The sequence below is a fragment of the Bos mutus genome, chromosome 10 (genome assembly GCF_027580195.1).
Source record: "Bos mutus isolate GX-2022 chromosome 10, NWIPB_WYAK_1.1, whole genome shotgun sequence".
Classification (NCBI taxonomy): domain Eukaryota; kingdom Metazoa; phylum Chordata; class Mammalia; order Artiodactyla; family Bovidae; genus Bos; species Bos mutus.
In genome coordinates this window covers 32,345,400-32,365,584 of record NC_091626.1, presented here as the reverse complement: position 1 = coordinate 32,365,584, position 20,185 = coordinate 32,345,400, and the positions used below count along the sequence as shown (strand labels likewise).

The 20,185-nt window shown below is 42.3% G+C and overlaps 1 protein-coding gene across 2 annotated transcripts in view; it reads right to left on the bottom strand.

The window, feature by feature from the left end:
- Nucleotides 1–323: 323 nt before the first annotated feature.
- The window catches only part of ESR2 (estrogen receptor 2), a 65,423-nt gene continuing 45,561 nt past the window's right edge, over nt 324–20,185 (bottom strand). The window contains exons 8-9 of one of the 2 annotated variants that reach the window (XM_005898252.2): nt 5,426–5,606; nt 324–2,911 (exon numbers count right to left, since the gene is read on the bottom strand). In XM_005898252.2, coding sequence (XP_005898314.1) covers nt 2,725–2,911; nt 5,426–5,606 — 368 coding nt within the window. In that variant the 3' untranslated portion in view covers nt 324–2,724. Of the gene's footprint in view, nt 2,912–5,425; nt 5,607–14,783; nt 15,134–20,185 lie in introns of those variants that run through there. The other variant, XM_070377747.1, reaches the window with a different exon arrangement.

Here is a 20,185-nt window from a genome sequence, read left to right as displayed (position 1 = left end):
CAGGCTCCTTTGTCCATGGGATTTCCCAGGCAGGGATACTGGAGTGGGTTGCCATTTCCTCCTCCAGGGGATCTTCCCTACCCAGGGGTTGAACCCAGGTCTCCCACATAGCAGGCAGATTCTTTACCATCTGAGCCACCAAGGAAACACTTTGGGTGGTTAGATACCCTCCAAATAGAAGACATTTAAGAGAAAGCACTATTTAAGAGAAATGGCTCATCTTTAAAACGAACATGGAGGATTTACTCAAAACCCATAAAAACAGCAGCCTGATTTTGCAGTTTGCAATCCTCAGAGAAAGGATTTGGAGCAACTGGGAACAGATGTACACACTACATCTGAAAGGGGGAAAGGGCCCTAGGGAATTCAAAACAAAACAAAGAACACCTTTAAACGACATACCATATTATCTCAACTGCCTGCTTGGCCTAGATGCCAGTCTAAGAGACAGCCTTGCACCAGGGCAGCCTCTCTGGTTGGACTGACTCACCAGCACACCAGGTGAGACCACAGCCAAGAAGAAATGACCCAAAGTGTTAACATCCTCCTCACGGGCTAAATCCAAATGCAGTGAAACAAGCAACCTCAAGCAGCATACAGGAGTGTTTGTGGGAGGTGGGCAGTGGGCACTGAAGGAGTTTTCATGACAGCAAGCACCATGTGGGTGACATGCAGGGTTTGGCACAGACAGGTGCTTGGACACCTGAGACCAATCGGATGCCTTCCTTGGCATCAAAATCCAACCTGAAAAACTTCATTATGCAGTCATGGGGTGGTGGCTTGAACTTCATTCTGTATTATTTTTGTTGATTTTTTTTATTTTTTTTTTCAAACTGGTAGTCTTTTTTATAAATACAATTAAGAGAAATTCATCAGCAAATAATTGTTCTTCAAATAACTGCCTTCTTTGCCTCCCACTTCCCACTCTCTAGCCTCCATCGCCTTGTTTGCCATAGGGGGTCCTAAACTGACTGGAAAGAAAGAAAATTGACCTAAACCCTGGTTCCTATAAAATCTAAAGTATCTGTTGTACTAAAGCTACAACATTGAGTCACTAAGAATAATTTCAAATACCCTCAGAATATAGACAACACTGTGTTCTTCTTGGTTCATGATTAAGGGTTTCTGATACAGCTTTGCTCAACATTTTTAGTAAAACTGCATCGATATCAAAATTAACAATTATTCAAGATCACACTGCCAGAAACCAACCTTATGTTATTGAATGTAATCTTCCTAATGACTTAGATTTACTGTGGTGAGCACATTTTGTATTTACCATTTTCAAAAAGAAAATGTGTTTAATCTCCTATTACAAGGTAATTTTTAAAAACATCACAAAAGTCACACATGATTATCTAACTGCTCTCTTCCAAAGTACTGATGTAAACTTGCTATATGCATTCACGATGCTCCTGAAAATTTGTACGAAAACGTAAATTTAAAAAAATGAGTTAAAATTGTAATTTCAGAGGTGCTTTATCATCACGTCCTATTTATGTTCCACTTGAAATAAGAACTAATATTTTACTAAGTTTTTATTTCACCCAACCCACCATATAAATGTTCTGATAAGAAAATATTTTAAAAGAGCCCTAGGGTATAAAAGACTTTTTTCTTGCTATAAATAATTACCCTAACTATCTCTCTTTTCTAATAGAGCTCACAGTCTTGTTCAAGTGGTGTGCTCATCCCGTCCATAGTTTGACCCTGAACCTGACACGCAGATGCTGACGTGTGTGTAGCCATTCATCCCTCTGTGGATCAGCACACCTCACACACACACACCTGCAGTGTCCCTGTCTCCCCTGGGTGGCTGATGTGGCAGCTGTGGCTGCCCCAGGGAAGCCTGGTGGCTGTGACCCACACCCACAGGAGAAACCCCATTCCTGCAAACACTGGTCCTTCCTCCAGCACACATGCTGAACTCCTTGGGACACAAGAGTTTTAAGAAAGGCAATTCCAGGAGCAGAGTATTTGCATCTCCACATTTCTTCTCCATGGAGGTGAAAACACACACACACACACACACCCACACACCCACCCACCCACCCAGATAATTCACAGGCTCTCTGAATGCAAACCAACAGGGGTGAACCTGCAGGAAGGCGGCAGCAAGGTGTTGGCGGAAGATGTGGCTCCCACCCCAGCCTGACCACTGGCTCCCTAGGTCACATTCCCTCTGGCCTTGGACAAAATCATAGCAATGTATGACCATCCATCCTCACAGGCCAGTTAGCTGACGGTCACTGTGGTTTTCAATCCTACAATCAAGCGGTCCAGAAGGCAGCACACAAAGGACTCCAAGGGCAGCTTAAGTGGCACAGAAAAGGTTAGTCCCCTTCTGTGCGTGTCCTACATTTTCTCCCCTTTCTCCCAAGTCAGTTTCCTCCAGTCACTCCAAAATCCCTAAGATATTTTCCAAAGAGTGGGAGGGAGATGGGAAGTAACGGAGTGACCACAATGAGACCCCATGAGGCCAAGCCAGACATAAACCTTGTACTCAAACTCTGCCCTCTGATGACAAGAGTACTGGCTTTTGAACCCTGACTCCCAGGAGATGGGGAGGTCGGGGAAGGATGGCATCGAGGAGCCACAGGAAGGACCACATAGCAGAAAGCCAAGGAAGCCTGCCCCCTTCTGACGGGGCTCACGGTTTGTGCTGGAGTTCATGCTTCAGCCTCTGACCTTCTCTGCAGTCTGACCACAGCTCAGGGCTGGGCGTCACTGAGCCTGGGGTTTCTGGGAGCCCTCTTTGCTCTCACTGTCCTCCACCAGGTTGCGCTCAGACCCTGTGACCAAAGACTTGTTGCCGCGAAGTGTGTGGGCATTCAGCATCTCCAGCAGCAGATCGTAGACGGGGACCACGTTTTTGCACTTCATGTTGAGCAGGTGTTCCATGCCCTTGTTACTGGAGAGACAAAAAAAAAGGTGCTGAGATTCCCTCCTGAAGCAGCCACAGGAAGCCTGACATCTCCCCGACTCTCCCCCATGGAGCTGGTCCTCACCTTCACCCCAGCACGACCCCCAGCCCTCTGCTTTATGGTTCTTGCATCTGGCTCCTCCAATGATCTGCAGGTGAGGATGAAGCCAATGTCCTGTGGACGATGGTGTCCCACCACCCACCCCAACAACTTGACCCATAGTGTGATGGGGTCTCTGAACACCATAGGTACATCTTCATGGTCTTTGAAAACACTGAACCATTGCTACTGGGAGAAATAAGAGTTAGGTTCTGAGAGATCCTGGTCCCAACATTTTCATCAGCCCATTAATACATAATCTTGTTTCTTCTGAGTTATTGTTTAAAGGGCCTTATTTAACATAAATCGTTGATTCATTAACATTTCATTCACAGCCTGTAGCACTAAAATTCATGCCTGAACGAAACTTATCTAACATGCATTTTCTCTGTAAGCACATCACAGGCCTCTTGCACTTAGGAGCTAGACAGTGCTTTTTTTTTAGACTATGAAATCTCCAACAAAGCACAAAATGCCAAAACAAGGTACTAAATAGACCATATAACACACCCTTGTTTACACTCTGAGAGCAGAAATAAGAAGGCAGAGCAAGCAGCACCTGGTATGACCTCCGCTGGGAACGTAAGTGTGGGTAACTCAAATTTTCTGCCAGTCTGCACACGTCCTCAAATGACCTCAAAAGCACCGTGAGTATTGATTTTGGGGTTACAAATACATTTTCGCAAGCAGGCAAATTCACAAGTAGAGAATCTGTGATTAATGAGGATGGACTGTTTCTGCTCTGTAAATGGTCGTGTGCTGAGTAATCATTAACGAGTAAACAGAGCAGAGCTTATTTCCACTTCCCTCCCCCTTGTTAAAACCCATGAGGTGTCGTCTTTTCTCACCGTCCCTAGACTTTCCTCCTCAAGGGAGCATTTACCTTCCTTCCTCTTCTCCCCTCCTCCAGCCCCAGCACCCCACCCTCCTCCTGGGTGATGGCCAGCGCTGAGCCTCACAGCACCGGCATGAAGCCACCATCAGACACCATCTCCCTTCTTGAGGGCACACAGTGTCCATTTCCTGGATACACTCTACCCATGCACTGCCTTCCCAAACCTACTCAGCTCACTAGTTCTCTTAGTATCATATTGCAAGATGGATAAGATAGACTTGCCACTTTGAAGGGAAAATGAACTCCTGAAAGGGAAGGCGGGCATCATCAGTACACACACTGATGGCTCTTATAGGATGCAGTTGTCATAGCAGCTTTATGGTGTCTTGTTAACAAGCCCAAGCTCGCTCTGCTTGCCACATGATAGATGGCAAGAGACAAGGTGTTGAGGCAGGGAATACAACTTTAGGCTGACCAAGAGGATGGCAGACTAATGTCTCAAAATAACCATCTTACGAGAGTCTGGATGCCAGGTTCTTTTATAGATCAAAGGTGGGGGGAGATAGGCAAACAAAAATAAAAAGGCCACTAATCTGGCAAATATCTCCTAGAATGGCAAACCTCGGGCAGGGGATGTGTTGCAAAGATACATAATATCCTTTTCTATAGCAAGAAAAGGACGACTCTTAGGGAAGCCTTTGTGATCGCCCCAGATCACCAGCCCCAGAGCTGATCTAGAGAAGCTGGGTTTAACCTTTTTAAGAAAACACCTCAGGACCCCAGCCCTGTGTAGTGCAGGAAGATGGGGCAGCTCACTTTACGGGAGGAACTAACTGCCCCTTTCAGAATCCATAAACAAGCTAAAATCCCCAGCAACTAAAAACCGGATAAGCCAGCACAATGTTGCAGGGAAAAGCCAATTCTGGCTCCATGTTGGAACTGTTCCTTTGACTTGCTTTCTGTTGCTTTTGTTATTATAATCACACATAATGACCTGCCTCAGAGAATCCTGCCCCTCTGCCTGACTTACTAAAGTGTCTTTGTTCAGGACCCTGTCCACCTATAGGTGGCAGGAAGGAAGACACTAACACATCCCCTGCCTGAGGTTTGCATTCTAGGAAATATTTGCAAGATTAATGGCCTTTTTACTTTGTTTCCTTGTCTCCCCCCACCTCTGATCTCGAAAAGAACCTGGCATCCAGACCCTCAAAAGATGGTTATTTTGAGACATTAGTCTGCCATCTTCTTGGTCAGCCTAAAGTTGTATTCCCTGTCTCAACACCTCATCTCTTGCTGTCTATCTTGTGGCAATTAGAGTGAGCTTGGACAGGGTAACAAGACACTATAAAGCTACTACAACGACCGCATCCTATAAAGGCCACCAGCGTGTTTACTGATGATGCCCGCCTTCCCTTTCAGGAGTTCATTTTCCCTTAAAGGTGGCAATTCTACCTTATCCATCTTGAACTTGCAAAACCCTTTTTCCAAAGCTCTTCACCCTTCTGTGAGCATCTGCACCCTCCCTCCCACCACACACCCAGTGGAGCAGACCCCGCAGGGATCGTACCTGGCGTGCCTGACGTGAGACAGGAGCATCAGCAGGTTAGCCAGGCGCATGGACTGCTGCTGGGAGGACATGCCACTCTTGGCAATCACCCAGACCAGAGCGTCCGTCACAGCATTCAGCAGGTGAGTCAGCTTCCGGCCACTGTCAGCCTCCTGGGGTGCTGTAGCTGAAGGGTACATACCTGGACAAAGAATTAAAAAGCCAAGAGTCACTGTCCTGAGAAAACAGAAGTCATGTGCTCAGCCATTAGGCATGTGTGTGCTAAGTCGCTTCAGTCATGTCTGACTCTGTGTGATCCTATGGACTATAGCCTGCCAGGCCTCTCTGCCCATGAGATTCTCCAGGCAAGAATACCAGAGTGGGTTGTCATGCCTTCCTCCAGGGGATCTTCCCTCTACGTTCTCCAGGAAGGAGGCCCAAGTGGTCTCGGCTGTTCTGACATCTGCGTATCTGGTGAAACCTTAAAAGCATGGCTTCACCTCTGCATGCTGTCTACTCCCCCAAGAGCCAGCCCACCACTGAGCTGGAAGGGAAAGCTGGCTGAATGCAGGCAGACTCAGCAGCCTCTCAGAGGGCTGCCAGGCCCACAAGTGTGGCCGTGCCACAGTAGGAAATGGATCCAGCTGCCTCAAACCATGACATGGTACCTCTCAGCTGCAGCAGCAATACCCATATGGAGATGGCCAGGAAAGTGAGGTTAATCCAACTCTCAGTCCCTAGGAGGGCCACTGGTCTAAGGGGAATTTACTAAACAAACTAATCACCACTGCTATGCAGCCCCCAACCCCTTACACGGCAGGGCCACTGCCACCTCACCTCTGTCCAGACTCTCAGCATTTCACTTCAGGTGACGCTTTGGTGGAGCAGGAAGACCACCGATTTGCAATAAGACAGACCTACTTTATATTCACCATCTCTTGCTCTCTGGCCCCTGACCAGTTACTTTGTTCTTCCAGGCTCAGCTCACTGAGCAAAGCTTACAAGCACGTGAGTCCTGAGGTCCCCACAACTACCTCAGGAGGTAGGTCACCTCCCGCTTCCTGCCTGGCCCTGTGTTTAATTCCCCTCTGACTCTAGGAACTGAGATACCTGGCCTCCTGAAAGTTAAAAATAACAGCTCAGTTGTGTATCCTTGCCCCTACCATCCCCCTCCCCTACCAACCCTGACTTTTTGATTCTGGGCAACAGGGAAGTAATTAGCTTCCCTTCCAGGCTTTCGATTTCAAAGACATGAAATCAACAGGGGAGCTGATGACTTTTGACTGTGACGAGAACGAAGGATCATCCAGAGTTTGTTTTGGCAGCTTTTGTTCTCTACTTTTATCGGCATTTTCAGTTCAATTAAGGCAGCTCAGTTCAACCCAGTTCAATTAAGGCAAGGGACATACTGAACCACAACCATGCCAGTGCAGTGCTTTACCACGTCCCTGGGGGCATGTCCCTCCATGATGTCTCATGATGCAGATTTCAGATACTCATCTTTGGCCCAGAAGCTGCTGCTCCAAGCCACCTGCTCACCTTGTTCCCCACAGTGATTCTTCCTGACCCCACCGCATCCTCACGGAGGACTCCTCTGTCCCTCATGGCAGATGACCTGCCCTCTTACTGCCCCCACCCAACATGCCCTTGAGTAACCAAAATGGAAAATGCAGATCACGAAGCACCCTTCAATGACTTCCCAGCTCTTGGGGTGGAGTCCAAACCACTTAACGCCATCATCAGGGTACCAGGCCTCTCTCTGCTCTTTCCATCTTCAGTTCTCAGCATGCCTCAACTTGAACTGTAGCTGGTGCACTGACCATGCTGAACGTTCAGCTTAGACCTGCCCTTCCTTCCCTTCCCTCCTCCATTCCACCTCCTTCTTTCCACACCCCCTCCTCCAGCTTATCTGCATCCATTCCTCCTCTAGACTCCATACATTCCGTGTGTCACAACTACTGGTCATGAACTTCCCTGTAGAAGCTGACGCTCCCAAGACGCCACATGCTTTCCCAGCAGAGAGCACCACATTGTGCCACTGGCTGGAAGTCCTCATACACATGCTCTGACCCTCAGCAAGACTGGACGTAAGTACTGTGGGGGCACAGACCCTGTCCATTTGTGTGCCATTCTATCCCCATCACTGACTGCAAAGACTGGCCTGGAAGAATTAGATGAATTTACATAGATTCAAACTTCTAGCCAATCACACCGTTATAACTGAAATGATAAATATGCATGTTAATGCATATTATAGGTACATACACAGAAAATTATTAATTAAATGAAAATATAGCAAAAATTATTTTAAGCTTAACTTCCTTAAAATGCAGACCCTGGCTACATGAACAAGTGCTTTCTTGTAACTACCCTTTTTAGCTTATTCTGCTCCATTCTGTACTTCTGTAATTCTGTACTTCTACTGCCATAAATAAATCTTCTCTCTGGATTCTAAAAGGAGTTAAAATTGTGTACTTGTACATACATTGGTCTAAAGTGACAAAAAGTGAAAATGTAAAAATACTTGGCTACTATACAAATGTTCATAGCAATATTACTCATAATAGCCTAAAAGTGAAAATACCCCAAATGTCCATCAACTGATGAACGGATAAACAAAATATACATCCATATAACGGAACATTTTTTGTTGTTTAGTCACTAAGTTGTGTCTGATTCTTTTGTGACTCCCACAGACTGTAGCCCACCAGGCTTCTCTGTCTATGGGATTTCCCAGGCAAGAATAGTGGAGTGGGTTGCCATTCCCTTCACCAGGGGATCTTCTCCACCCAGAGATCTTCTCCACCACTGGTCTCCTGCATTGCAGGCATATTCTTTACCCTCGGAGCCACCAGGGGCACAAGCTTATAGATATGCTAAAAACCAATGAACTGTATGCTTTAAATGACACTACGCTTTAAACTCAGGACATCCCTGGTGTCCAGTGATTAAAAATCCATCAGCCAATATAGTGGGCAGACATGGGTTTGATCTCTGGTCCAGGAAGATTCCACATCTTACATGGCAACTAGCCTTCCCTGGTGGCTCAGATGGTAAAGAATCTACCTGCTAATGCAGGAGACCCCGGTTTGATCCCTGCGTTGGGATGATCCCCTGGAGAAGGGAATGGTTACCCACTCTAGTATTCTTGTCTGGAGAATTCCATGGACAGAGGAGCCCGATGGGCTACAGCCCATGGGGTCACAAAGAGTCAGATACCACTGAGCCACTTTCACCTCACAGGGCAACTAAGCCTGTGTGCCACAGCTACTGAGCCCATGCACCCTAGTGCCCATGCCCCACAACGAGAAGCCCCTGCAATGAGAAGCCCACTTGCCACCACTAGAGAAGGCCGTGCGCAGCAACAAAGACCCAAAGGAGACAAAAAATTTTAAATACAAAAAAAACAAAGCTCCTCAGTACCTCCCCATGCCTGACCAAGGCTCCCATCAAATAACCTGTGTTGGCTATTGGGTCATGTTCTTCACAAATGAGCAAGCAGTCACTGCCAAGGGTGAGCCCTGGATTTTCTACAGGCTGTGGAGCCAACACAGCCCCACACAGGGCTCAGGGTCCATCACTGATGAGGGGTTTGGGGATAGGAGTCACTGTGGTTTTGTAAAGGCATGCGCTATATCAATTTTATACATGGGAAAGATTTTACATACAGAAAGATTAGCCTATATAAAATCATCCGGGGAAGGAACTAGGCTGTAGAATAGCGACCTTGCTGCCTGACTCTCTTCAGTCAGCAATGCTGTGCCTGCACTTTGGACATTCATGTATGCTCTGACTCATCAAAATGTATGTACACAGTAATTGCTAAGTGGCAGGCCCTGGGAGAGGCAAGGGACAAGACTCAAAGCCCCCACCCCTAGGACACTCACTGCCCAGACACATAGGAAATGGCAAGAATTAATCCCCTCCAGCCCCTAAGAGTAAAAACATCAGATTTCATTTTAGAATCAAATTACTTTTCCTAAAACTAAAGAAATACAGGAAAAAAGTCAAGATTTTGGCACAACACCACACACGTACCAAGGAAAATAAAATAAAGTCAAGGACACAATTTCCTCTCCTCTTTATCGCCTGGGAACAGCTGTGTGCTCCTTCCACCAGCCCACCTGCTGAAATTCTGAGCAGCACATGGGGAGAGCTGGGCAACCCACCCCCACCCCCACCCCCCGCATTTGCCACATCCTTAGGGTTCAAAGGATGAAGATATAAGCTCACCTTGACCAAAAGCAAATAAATCAGAACAGATAAAGTGTTTAATAAAACTTTCAGAACACTGACCAAAGGAAAAATGTTCTGGCTTTCGGGAGGCATCTGGTCCCATCACTTCATGGCAAATAGATGGGGAAAAAGTGGAAAACAGTGACAGATTTTATTTTTTTGGGTCCAAAATCACTGTGGACAGTGACTGCAGCCATGAAAATAAAAAGACACTTGCTCCTTGGAAGAAAAGCTATGACCAACCTACTGCTACTGCTACTGCTGCTGCTAAGTCACTTCAGTCGTGTCCAACTCTGTGTGACCCCATAGATGAGAGCCCACCAGGCTCCCCGTCCCTGGGATTCTCCAGGCAAGAACACTGGACTAGGTTGCCATTTCCTTCTAGACAGCATATTAAAAAGCAGAGACATTACTTTGCCGACAAACGTCCATCTAGTCAAAGCTGTTTTTTCCCGTGGTCATGTATGGATGTGACAGTTGTACTATAAAGAAGGCTGAGTGCTGAAGAATTGAAGCTTTCAAACTGTGGTGCTGGAGAAGACTCTTGAGATTCTCTTGGACAGCAAGGAGATCAAACCAGTCAATCCTAAAGGAAATCAACCCTGAATATTCACTGGAAGGACTGATGATGCTGAAGCTCCAATACTTTGGCCACCTGATGCTAACAGCCAAATCATTGGAAAAGATCCTGGTGCTGGGAAAGATTGAGAGAAGGAGGTGACAGAGGATGAGATAGTTGGATGGGCAACACTGACCTGATGGACCTGAGTTTGAACAAACTTCAGGACAGAGTAAAGGACAGGGAAGCCTGATGTGCTACAGTCAACGAGGTCAGAAAGAGCTGGATACAACTTAGTGACTGAACAAGATACGACCATCTCCTCTATCACCACCTCCCCACCCAGCACCATGAGCATGGACTGGTGTTGAAAGGTGACAGTGACATGGGCCCAGCAGGCTGATGACCGCAGTACTCTGTGCCCATGTTCTCCATCAAGAAGAGAAGACCCATCTGACCTCTTCAGTGTCCTTCTGTGGATCCTTTCATGCCATGGCCTTCTCTACCCACCCATGTCATGAGTGAACCAGAGTGAACCAGAGCTTGAGTTGATTATCTCTTAAAAATTTTCTTTATGTAAAATAAGAAAATCCTGTTTATGCAAAATAGGATAAACAGGTTCTAACTATTTCTTTCATTTAATGAAAAGTTTCATCCATATGAAAACTTTGTAATAAAAGGTTACAAAAGCTTGATAAGTCTTAAAATTATTTAGATAAATAGATCTTATTCCTAATTTTAAATATTTCAAAAGACTTTTTATCTGCAGATTGATTCCACTGTGTTTCTAGATTCAGTAGCCTCTAATTCTATGCAAGGGAGGATTTCTCTCGTTTTCAGGTTTCTGGATGATGAATGGCTGGTCCCATGACTCTTAGTTTGGATATGTTATTACGTTAACTACAACACTCACACAACACCTTCATGTTTCTAAAACACCTTAACAATATTTTAACAGTTTGTGTTAAATGCAACATTGCTCTTGTCTCTGAGTTTCAGAAGCCACATCAAAGACTGAGTATTTATAACACAGCAATTCTAGGTGCTCGCACATCTTACCTCTGCATGGTGGAGGAAGATTTGCTGAGAAGTCCAGGTGGTACTGTCCTCATCCCATCTCTCCCCACAGAAAGGAACATGTACTTCTCCTAAGCTTGGTAAGTACCTCATTAACTGTAAGAGTGTATAACCTTATTCTAGACCAAAAACATTGTATCTAGTTCATTACCACTAAGACTTTCTTGGGATCAAGTTGAATTTAGAGATTATTTGTGAGGAGGACTGACCTCTTAACATACTGAATCTGCTAACCCATTAACACCTCTCCCCACTTATTTAGAATTTCTTTAATTTCTGTCTGCAATGTTTAACAGTTTTAAGTGTGCAGTTTCACATCTTTTGTCAAATTTGTCGTAAGGTTTCATAATTTTTATGCTATTATAAATAGTATTGATTTTTAATTTCAAATACCAATTGTTCATTACTACCATATAGAGATAAAATTATTTTTTATATATTTCCCCTATTACCTGCAATGCAGGAGACCCGGGTTCAATTCCTCGATCAGAAAGATCCCCTGGAGTAGGAAATGGCAACCCACTCCAGTATTCTGTCTGGAAAATTCCCTCAACAGAGAAGCCTTGCAGGCTACAGACCACAGATGGGGTCACACAGGGTCGGAAACAACTGTGCGACTAAGCACACACATACTTTTCTACACAGATTATCATGTTTTCAAATACAGAGTTTTACTTCTACCTCTATAATGTTGATGGAGGTACTTTTACCTCTTTTCTTGCCTTGTGGCACTAAAACTTCCAGTAAAACACTGAACAGAATTCATGACAGTGGATATTCTTGCCTTGTTCCTGATAACAAGTACATTAGCTGTTGTTTTTTCATTAATGCCCTTGATTGGGTTAAGGAAGTTTCTTCCCATTTACTAGTTTGTTGAGAGTTTTTAGCAAGAATGGGCATGCTGCTAAGTCACTTCAGTCGTGTCTGACTCTATGCGACCCCATACACGGCAGCCCGCCAGGCTCCCCCGTCCCTGGGATTCTCCAGGCAAGAACACTGGAGTGGGTTGCCATTTCCTTCTCCAATGCATGAAAGTGAAAAGTGAAAGTGAAGTTGCTCAGTCATGTCCGACTCTTAGCAACCCCATGGACTGCAGCCCACCAGGCTCCTCCGTCCGTGGGATTTTTCAGGCGAGAGTACTGGAGTGGGGTGCCATCGCCTTCTCCGAAGAATGGGCATAGATTTTGTCAAATGCTTTCTTTGCACTTCCTGGGAAAATCATGTGATTTTTCATTAATTACTCTGTTAACACAGTAAATTATGCTGATCGATTTTCAAATGTTAAAGAACTCTTGTATCCTTGGAAAAATCACATTTGTTATATACTATTGGATTCTACTCTAAAAACTTTTGAGAATTTCTCCATCTGTGTACATGAGAAATATTCATCTGTTGCCTTTTCTTCTAATATGTTGGTCTGGGTTTACTGTCAGAGTAATGAGTTGGGAAGTTATTCTTAGCTCCTCAGTTTTCTGCAAGAATATGTATAAACTTGGTATTATTTATTCCTTAAATGTTTGGTAGAATTCTTCCAGAAAAGTCATCTGTGCCTGGAGTTTTCTTTGTGTGAAGGTCTTAAACTAAAACTAAAACTAGCTATTCAGAGTTTTTAGGTTTCTTTTTGATTCAGATTCAATAATTTGTATCTTCCAAATAATTTGTCCATTTCATCTAATATTCAAGTGAATTGGCATAAAGTGTTTATAATATTATCTTATTATTCTTTTTAATATCTGAAGAATAACAATGTTACATGTCCCTGTACTAACATTGGTAATTTCTATCTTTTCAGTCTGGCTAGAGGCTTATCAGTTTCATTGATCTTCTCAAAGAATAAGCTTTTGACTTTCTTAATTTTCATCTACTATTTTCTATTCCATTGTTTTCCACTATATCCTTTATTATTTCTTTTCTTTTGCTTACTTGGGATTTCATTTTCTCTTCTTTTCCTAAGTCTCTTTAAGGTTGAAAACTGAAGTCTTTCATTTCAGACCTTGATTTCTAATTGAAATATAGTTGACACACAATTCGGAGTCAGGTTCAAGTGCACTGCATGGCGATTTGGCATTTGTGTACATTATGAAATGATCACACAAAGATATTACAATATTATTGACCATATTCCTAATGTTATATATTGCTTCCCCACGGCTTTCTTTTTTTACTAACTGCAGGTTTGTACCTCTTAATTCCTTTCACATGTTATTTCATGCTCTTTTGCCTCCACCAACCACCTGTTTGTTCTCAGTATTCATTTAGTCTATTTTTGTGTTTTGCTTTTTAAATTCCACATATAAGTGAGACCATACAGTATTTCTCTGATTTATTTCACTTAGTATAATGCCCTCTAGATCTTTCCATGTTGTTGCAAATAGCAGGATTTCAATGTTTAATATATGAGTAACATTCCACTATGCGTGTGTGTATATACACACATACATATATATGACATTTTTTATTCACTCATCTATTGATGGACACCTAGGTTGCTTTGTTATCTTGGCTATTGTAAGTGAGTCTCCAGTGAATGTTTGTTTTGTTTTGTTTAGTCACTAAGTTGTGTCTGACTCTTTTGCAACCCCATGGACTATAGTCTGCCAGACTCCTCTGTCCATGGGATTTCCCAGGCAACAATACTGGGGTAAGTTGCCATTTCTTTCTCCAGGGGATCTTCCCAACCCAGGGATTGAATCCATGTCTCCTTTATTGGCAGGCGGATTCTTTACCACTGAGCCACTAGGTAAGCCCTCAGTGAACACTGGTGTACATAAATACCAGAATACACATTCTCTTCAAGTATACATAGAACATTCTCCAGGATGGATTACAGGCTAGGTCAGAAAACAAGTCTTAATAAATTTAAGAAAATTCAAAATACACCAAACATCTTTTGGCTATAACATTGTGAGATTAGAAATCAACAACAAGAAAAAAAAACTGCAAAAAACAGAAACACACAGTCTAAAGAGCTACTACTAAAAAGTCAATGGGTCACTGAAGAAATCAAAGAGGAAATAAAAATATACCTGGAGACAAATGAAAATGGAAACACATGATGTGAAATCTATGGGATGCCACAAAAACAATTCTAAGAAGGAAGTTTATAGCAATATAAGCTTACCTCAGGAAACGAGAAAAAATTTGAGAGGTTCCTTTTATTGGAATATGAGCCTTGAGTGCTATAAATTTCCCTCAACTGTTGAGTAAGTTGCAAGCCCAAATTTGGCTGTGTTCTACTTTTATTTTCCGTTAGTTAAAAATGCTAATTTTGATTATTTTTCCTGTGGTCTACAGATTATTTAGATATATGTTATTTGGTTTCCAAGTGTTTGGAAATTTTCCAAGATCTTTCTAATATTAACTTCTAATTTAGTTAGATAGTGTCAAAGAAAATACTTTGTATGAGTTAAATTTTTTTAAATATATTCAGTTTTGTTTAATGGTTCAGAATATGGTCTATCCTGGTAAATAATTCAATGAACACTTACAGAAAATGTGTCTTCTGCTGTTTGGGGGATGAGTGCTTTTAAAATGTCAATTAGGTAAAGTTGGCTGGCAGTGTTATTCAAGTCTTCTCTATACTTGCTGATTTTCTGTCTTCTTGCTGTATCGATTATTAAGGGGTATTAATATCCAACTATAATAAAGGATTTGTTCATTTCTCCCTGTAGCTTTTTTTGGATGAGTTTTATTGTTATTTGTTTGTTTTGGCTGCACTGGGTCTTGTGGAGCGTGGGGCTTCTCCAGTTGCGAAGTGCAGGCTCAGCAGGTGCAGCGCATGGGCTCCCTGGTTGGGCTTAGCGGTCCCATGGCATGTAGGACTTTAGTTCCCAGACCAGGGGTCGACCCTGTGTTCCCTGTAATGGAAGGCAGATTCTTAGCTACTGGACCACCAAGGAAGTCCCCTCCCTGCAGTTTTATCAGATTTTACTTCATAATGTTTGAGGTTCTCTTATTTGGTGCATAAATGTTTAGGGTATTTACATCTTCTTGACAAACTGACTCATTTATCATTGTGAAATGAACTTCTTTATTCCTAGAAATTTTGCTCTAAAATTTACTTTTTTCTAACATTAATATAGCCACTCCAGCTTTCTCTTGATTAGTCTCAGAATGTAATATCTTTCCCCCATCCTTTACCATTAAATTATATCTTTAAATGAGCTCGTTAGTAGTAAACAGTTGTGCTGTTTATCCAATCTGAAAATGTTCTCCTTTTAACTGAGGTTTAATATAATTATTGTTAGGATTAATTAATTAGGAATTTACCACCTTGTTTATTGTTTTCTATTTGTCCTATCTATGCTTTATACTGCCTTTTTTTTCTTCTTTTTGGCTAATTTTTATGGTTCCATTTTATCACCATTGTTGGTATTAGCTCTAATTCTTTGTTATTTTCATGGTTGCATTTGGGTTTGTGATATACATTTTTTTTAAATTTTATTTTATTTTTAAACTTTACATAATTGTATTAGTTTTGCCAAATATCAAAATGAATCCACCACAAGTATACATGTGTTCCCCATCCTGAACTGAGTTTATCTTCAAGTACTACTATAGTACTTCATGTACAAAATAAAAACCCTATACCACACGACACTTCCATTTGTTCTATCCCAGCCTTTGTGGTCTTGTCATCTGTTTTACTTCTATATAAACCCACAATATACGTTTATTTATTTTTTTTGCTATAAACATTGGATTATCTTTTAAATGAAAGTAAAGAGTCTTAAATAATAAGATAAATTCATTATATTTACCCACATTGTTATCATCTGCAGGACCTCTTTATTCCTTTGCATGGATCCATATTTACATCTGGTATCATTTTCCTCCTGCTTGAAAGACTTCCACTAATATTATAGTGCTAGTGATGAATACTTTGAGTTTTTGTATGTCTGACAATATTTTTATTTATTTTTAGTTTTTATTTTGCCTTCATTTTTTTAGATTTTTCTTTTTAGGTGGGCCATTTTTAAAGTTTTTATTACATTTGTTACAATATCTCTTTCGTTTTTATGTTTTGGTTTTTTGGCCGTGAGGCATGTGGGATCTTAGCTGCCTGACCGGGGATTAAACCCATACTCCCTGTACTGGAAGACGAAGTCTTAACCACTGGGCCGCCAGGGAAGTCCCCTGCCTTTGCGTTTTGAAAGGCATTCTCATTGTGTAAGGAATTCTACTTTAGTGCTCACTTTGGCAGCATGTATACTAAAACGAATTCTACTTTAACAATGTTTTTCCAAAAGTACTTTGAAAACGCTGCTCCCTTGCCCCATTCACTTGCATCAGAACAGAAATTTGCTGTCATCCTCTTCTTTGTTCCTCTGTATGTAATATCTTTATTCTCTAGTTGCTTTTAAGATTCTTCTCTTTATCACTGATTTTAAGCAACTTGAACATGATGTGCCTTAGTGCGGTTTTCTTTATGTTTCCTGTTCTTGGGATACATCAAGCTTCTTGGATTTGTGTGTTTATTGTTGTCGTTCAGTCACTAAGTCATGTCCAGCTCTTTGTGCCCCCATGGACTGCAGCACACCGGGCTTCCCTGTCCTTCACTGTCTCCCCGAGTTTGCTCAAATTCATGTCCATTGAGTCAGTGATGCTATCTAACCATCTCATCATCTGCCATCCTCTTCTCCTTTTGCCTTCAATCTTTCCCAGCATGGGGTCTTTTCCAATGTCAGCTCTTTGCATCAGGTGGCCAAAGTATTGGAGCTTCAATTTCAGCATCGGTCTTTCCAATGAATATTCAGAAAATCAATCCAACTGATTTTCCTTTAGGAAAAGGAAATCCTAGTGTGTTTATAATTTTCATTAAATTTTGAAAAATTTCAACCATTGTTTCTTCAAGTATTTTCTTACCTCTCTGCTTTCAGGGACTACAAATTCATGTATATTAATAACTGTAGTTGTCCCACAGCTTCCTAATAATCTGTTCATTTTTAAAAACTTTTCTTCTTTCCATTCTTTCTTTTTTGATAGTTTCTATTGCTATCGCTTAACATCCACTATTTTTTTCTTCTGCTATACCTAATCGGATGTGAAAGTGAAAGTCGCTCAGTCATGTCTGACTCTTTGTGACCCCATGGACTATACAGTCCATGGAATTCTCCAGGCCAGAATACTGGAGTGGGTAGCCTTTCCCTTCTCCAGGGGATCTTCCTAGGATGTAAATCCATCTAAACATACTTTTCACATTTAGAAATTCAGTTTGAGTGTGTTTCATATTTTCTATGTCTCTTCTAACCTGTTCATGCTTTCCTCTTTCTGGTGATTCTTGCCCTATCCTTGGTTAGTATTGCAATAAGCACAAAACTGATATTCAGCTAAAGACCTGAAGGGGACCCTCTGCAGATTTTGAAAGTCTCTCTGGCCAGCTTTTTCCTCTCTAGTACTCCTCAGAAATAAGGAATATAGTTATACTAATTGTTTTAATGTCCTTGTCGACTAATTTTATCATCTGCATCATCTGGCATCTTTTCCAGTTATTGTCATTTCCCTCATTTTAGGTCATATTTTCTGCTTCTTTGCAGGCCTGCCAACATTTGATTGATTTACCCTGTTAGGTGTTGTATATTCTTCTATTCCTTTAAATTGTCTGGAGCTTTATTCTTGGGTGCAGTTAAGTTACTTGGCAATAGTTTGATCCTTCAGACCTGTTTTTAAGTTTCCTTTGGAAGGACCAGAGCAGCCTTTGTTCTAGGGCTCGTGTTACCTCACTACTGAAACACCTTTCTGAGTACCACAGCCAACATCCATTAGAGCTCAAGGTTTTCCCCGTGGCTGGTAAGAACATGAACTATTCCTGGCCCTCTGTGAACTTCCAGGGGTTGTTCTGCCTCCTTCTTTCTGATGATTCTTTCCCTGTCCTTAGTTATTATCATACTAAGCATGAAATTGATGTTCAGCTGAAGACCTGAAAGGAACCCTCTGCAGATCTCGAAAGCCTCTCTGGCCAGCTCTTTCCTCCCCAGTACTGTCCCCTGCAAATCCTAGCTGCCTTAGCCTCCCCAAACTCACAACTCTGTCCCTCAGTTCAGGAAGACCCCTGGTGTCCACTTGGTTACTTCTCCCCGTGTTACAATCTGGAAACTGGCTCTAGGCAGTCAACTGGTCGATCAAGGACTCATTTTGTGTCTCCTCTCTTGGGAATCACTGTCCTTTGTGGCCTGTGTCTGTTTTATATATTCTGTAGGGTTTCTTAAATTAAAGGTGCCTAAGTGGATTCTGTCCCTGTTTTCAAGTTCATGTTATAAATAATCAAAAGGAAAAATAGCCTGTAACTTGAAATGCTTAAAATCTAGCAAAGACTTCTCCTAACAGTGGAAATTTTCCAATAGAATGAGAACCCCATTTTCTGAACAGTAATGCTGAACAGAATAAATTCACTTTTGGGACTTTCCTGATGATCCAGAGGTTAGACTCTGTGCTTCCCCTGCAGGGGACACAGGTTTGATCACTGGTCAGGGAACGAAGATCCCACATGCCATGTGGCACAGCTTAAAAAAAAAAAAGAATATATTCACTTTGAAAACTGTTTTGACCACCAGGCCAAAAGAAACTTTTTAAAAGAAGATTTCTTAAATTGGGGTTTACTGTAAACAAATTCTACCCATTTACCACCATGAGTGATAATTACATCACATGCCTGCCTCACCCTCTGTAATCCCCTCCACATGGCAGCTCCGTGAGACGCTGCACAAGGAACGCCGCAGCCTTAATCTTTCCCATTTGCACAGATGATGCTTCTAGCTTCCTAACAACACAATATGATGTCTCAGAGGCTAAAATGTCTGTAAGGAGCCTCGCCAAACAGAAGCCTTTAGACATGAAAGTGTTCTAACAAGAAGCAACTGCTTTCCAAGGAGCACTCTGCTACACAGAAAAGAGTCCTAAGTTATTTCTGCAAGTGAGAGAAGTCCCATAATTTGGCATTTGATAATCCTCTTGTGCCAAGGTACAAATGAACTTTCCAGGGAAATCTTTCCTTTAACAGAGACAAACAACAGCAAACATTTGAGATAATGTAAGTAGGTAGATTCAAAGACAGGATCTGAAAAAGCTGATTTCCTTCCACAATCAGTTTCAAATGTCCTACCTGGTCATTACCTATATGCACATCAACTTAATCACTGATTTAAGCCATGTCCTCAAATTATTCTATAGAAGCTGAATGGTAACAGTCAATGTCAAGAAGGTGATAAAAGCCCCAAAACATTTAGCATTTTTCTTGACTTCCCCTACAATTTTCACTTGTCCAACGATTTACTATTTCTACTCACAAATGTTTGTTTTCTAGATATGGCATAGAGAGTGCATTGGGTGCAGGGGAAATGTCTTGTCTTATAAGTAAGGCCAGATTCAGACCCAACAAGTAAGTACCCAAAGTTGTCTTCAGGGTGTCTGAGCTTCACACGACCTTCAAATTTCTTCTTCATTCCCCACCTCCCCTCCTTCAAGACCTAACTTCCTCCCCTCACCCTGTCCCTGTACCATGATCCAGTTATCTCCCAGACAATATTTCCTGCTCAATACTAGAGTTATGCAAAGTACGACCTGTTACCAGTACACAAAGAGAGAAGTAAAAATTGAGGGTAAGCACTTGGAAACTCTTACAGCAACTGATAGAGTCATTTTAAATCAACTGAATATAACAATAAAACACTAGGGCTTAGTACTTTTCAAAAATTTTTTTATTTTATGAAAGTACTATCCATAGAGATTCCCTGGTACTCAGCTGCAGGGAATCTGTCTGCAGTGCAAGAGACCCCAGTTTCCTGGAGAAGGGATAGGCTACTCCCTCGAGTATTCATGGGCTTCCCTGGTGGCTCAGATGGTAAAGAATCCACTTGCAATGAAGGAGATCTGGGTTCTAACCCTGGGTTAGGAAGATCTCCTGGAGGAGG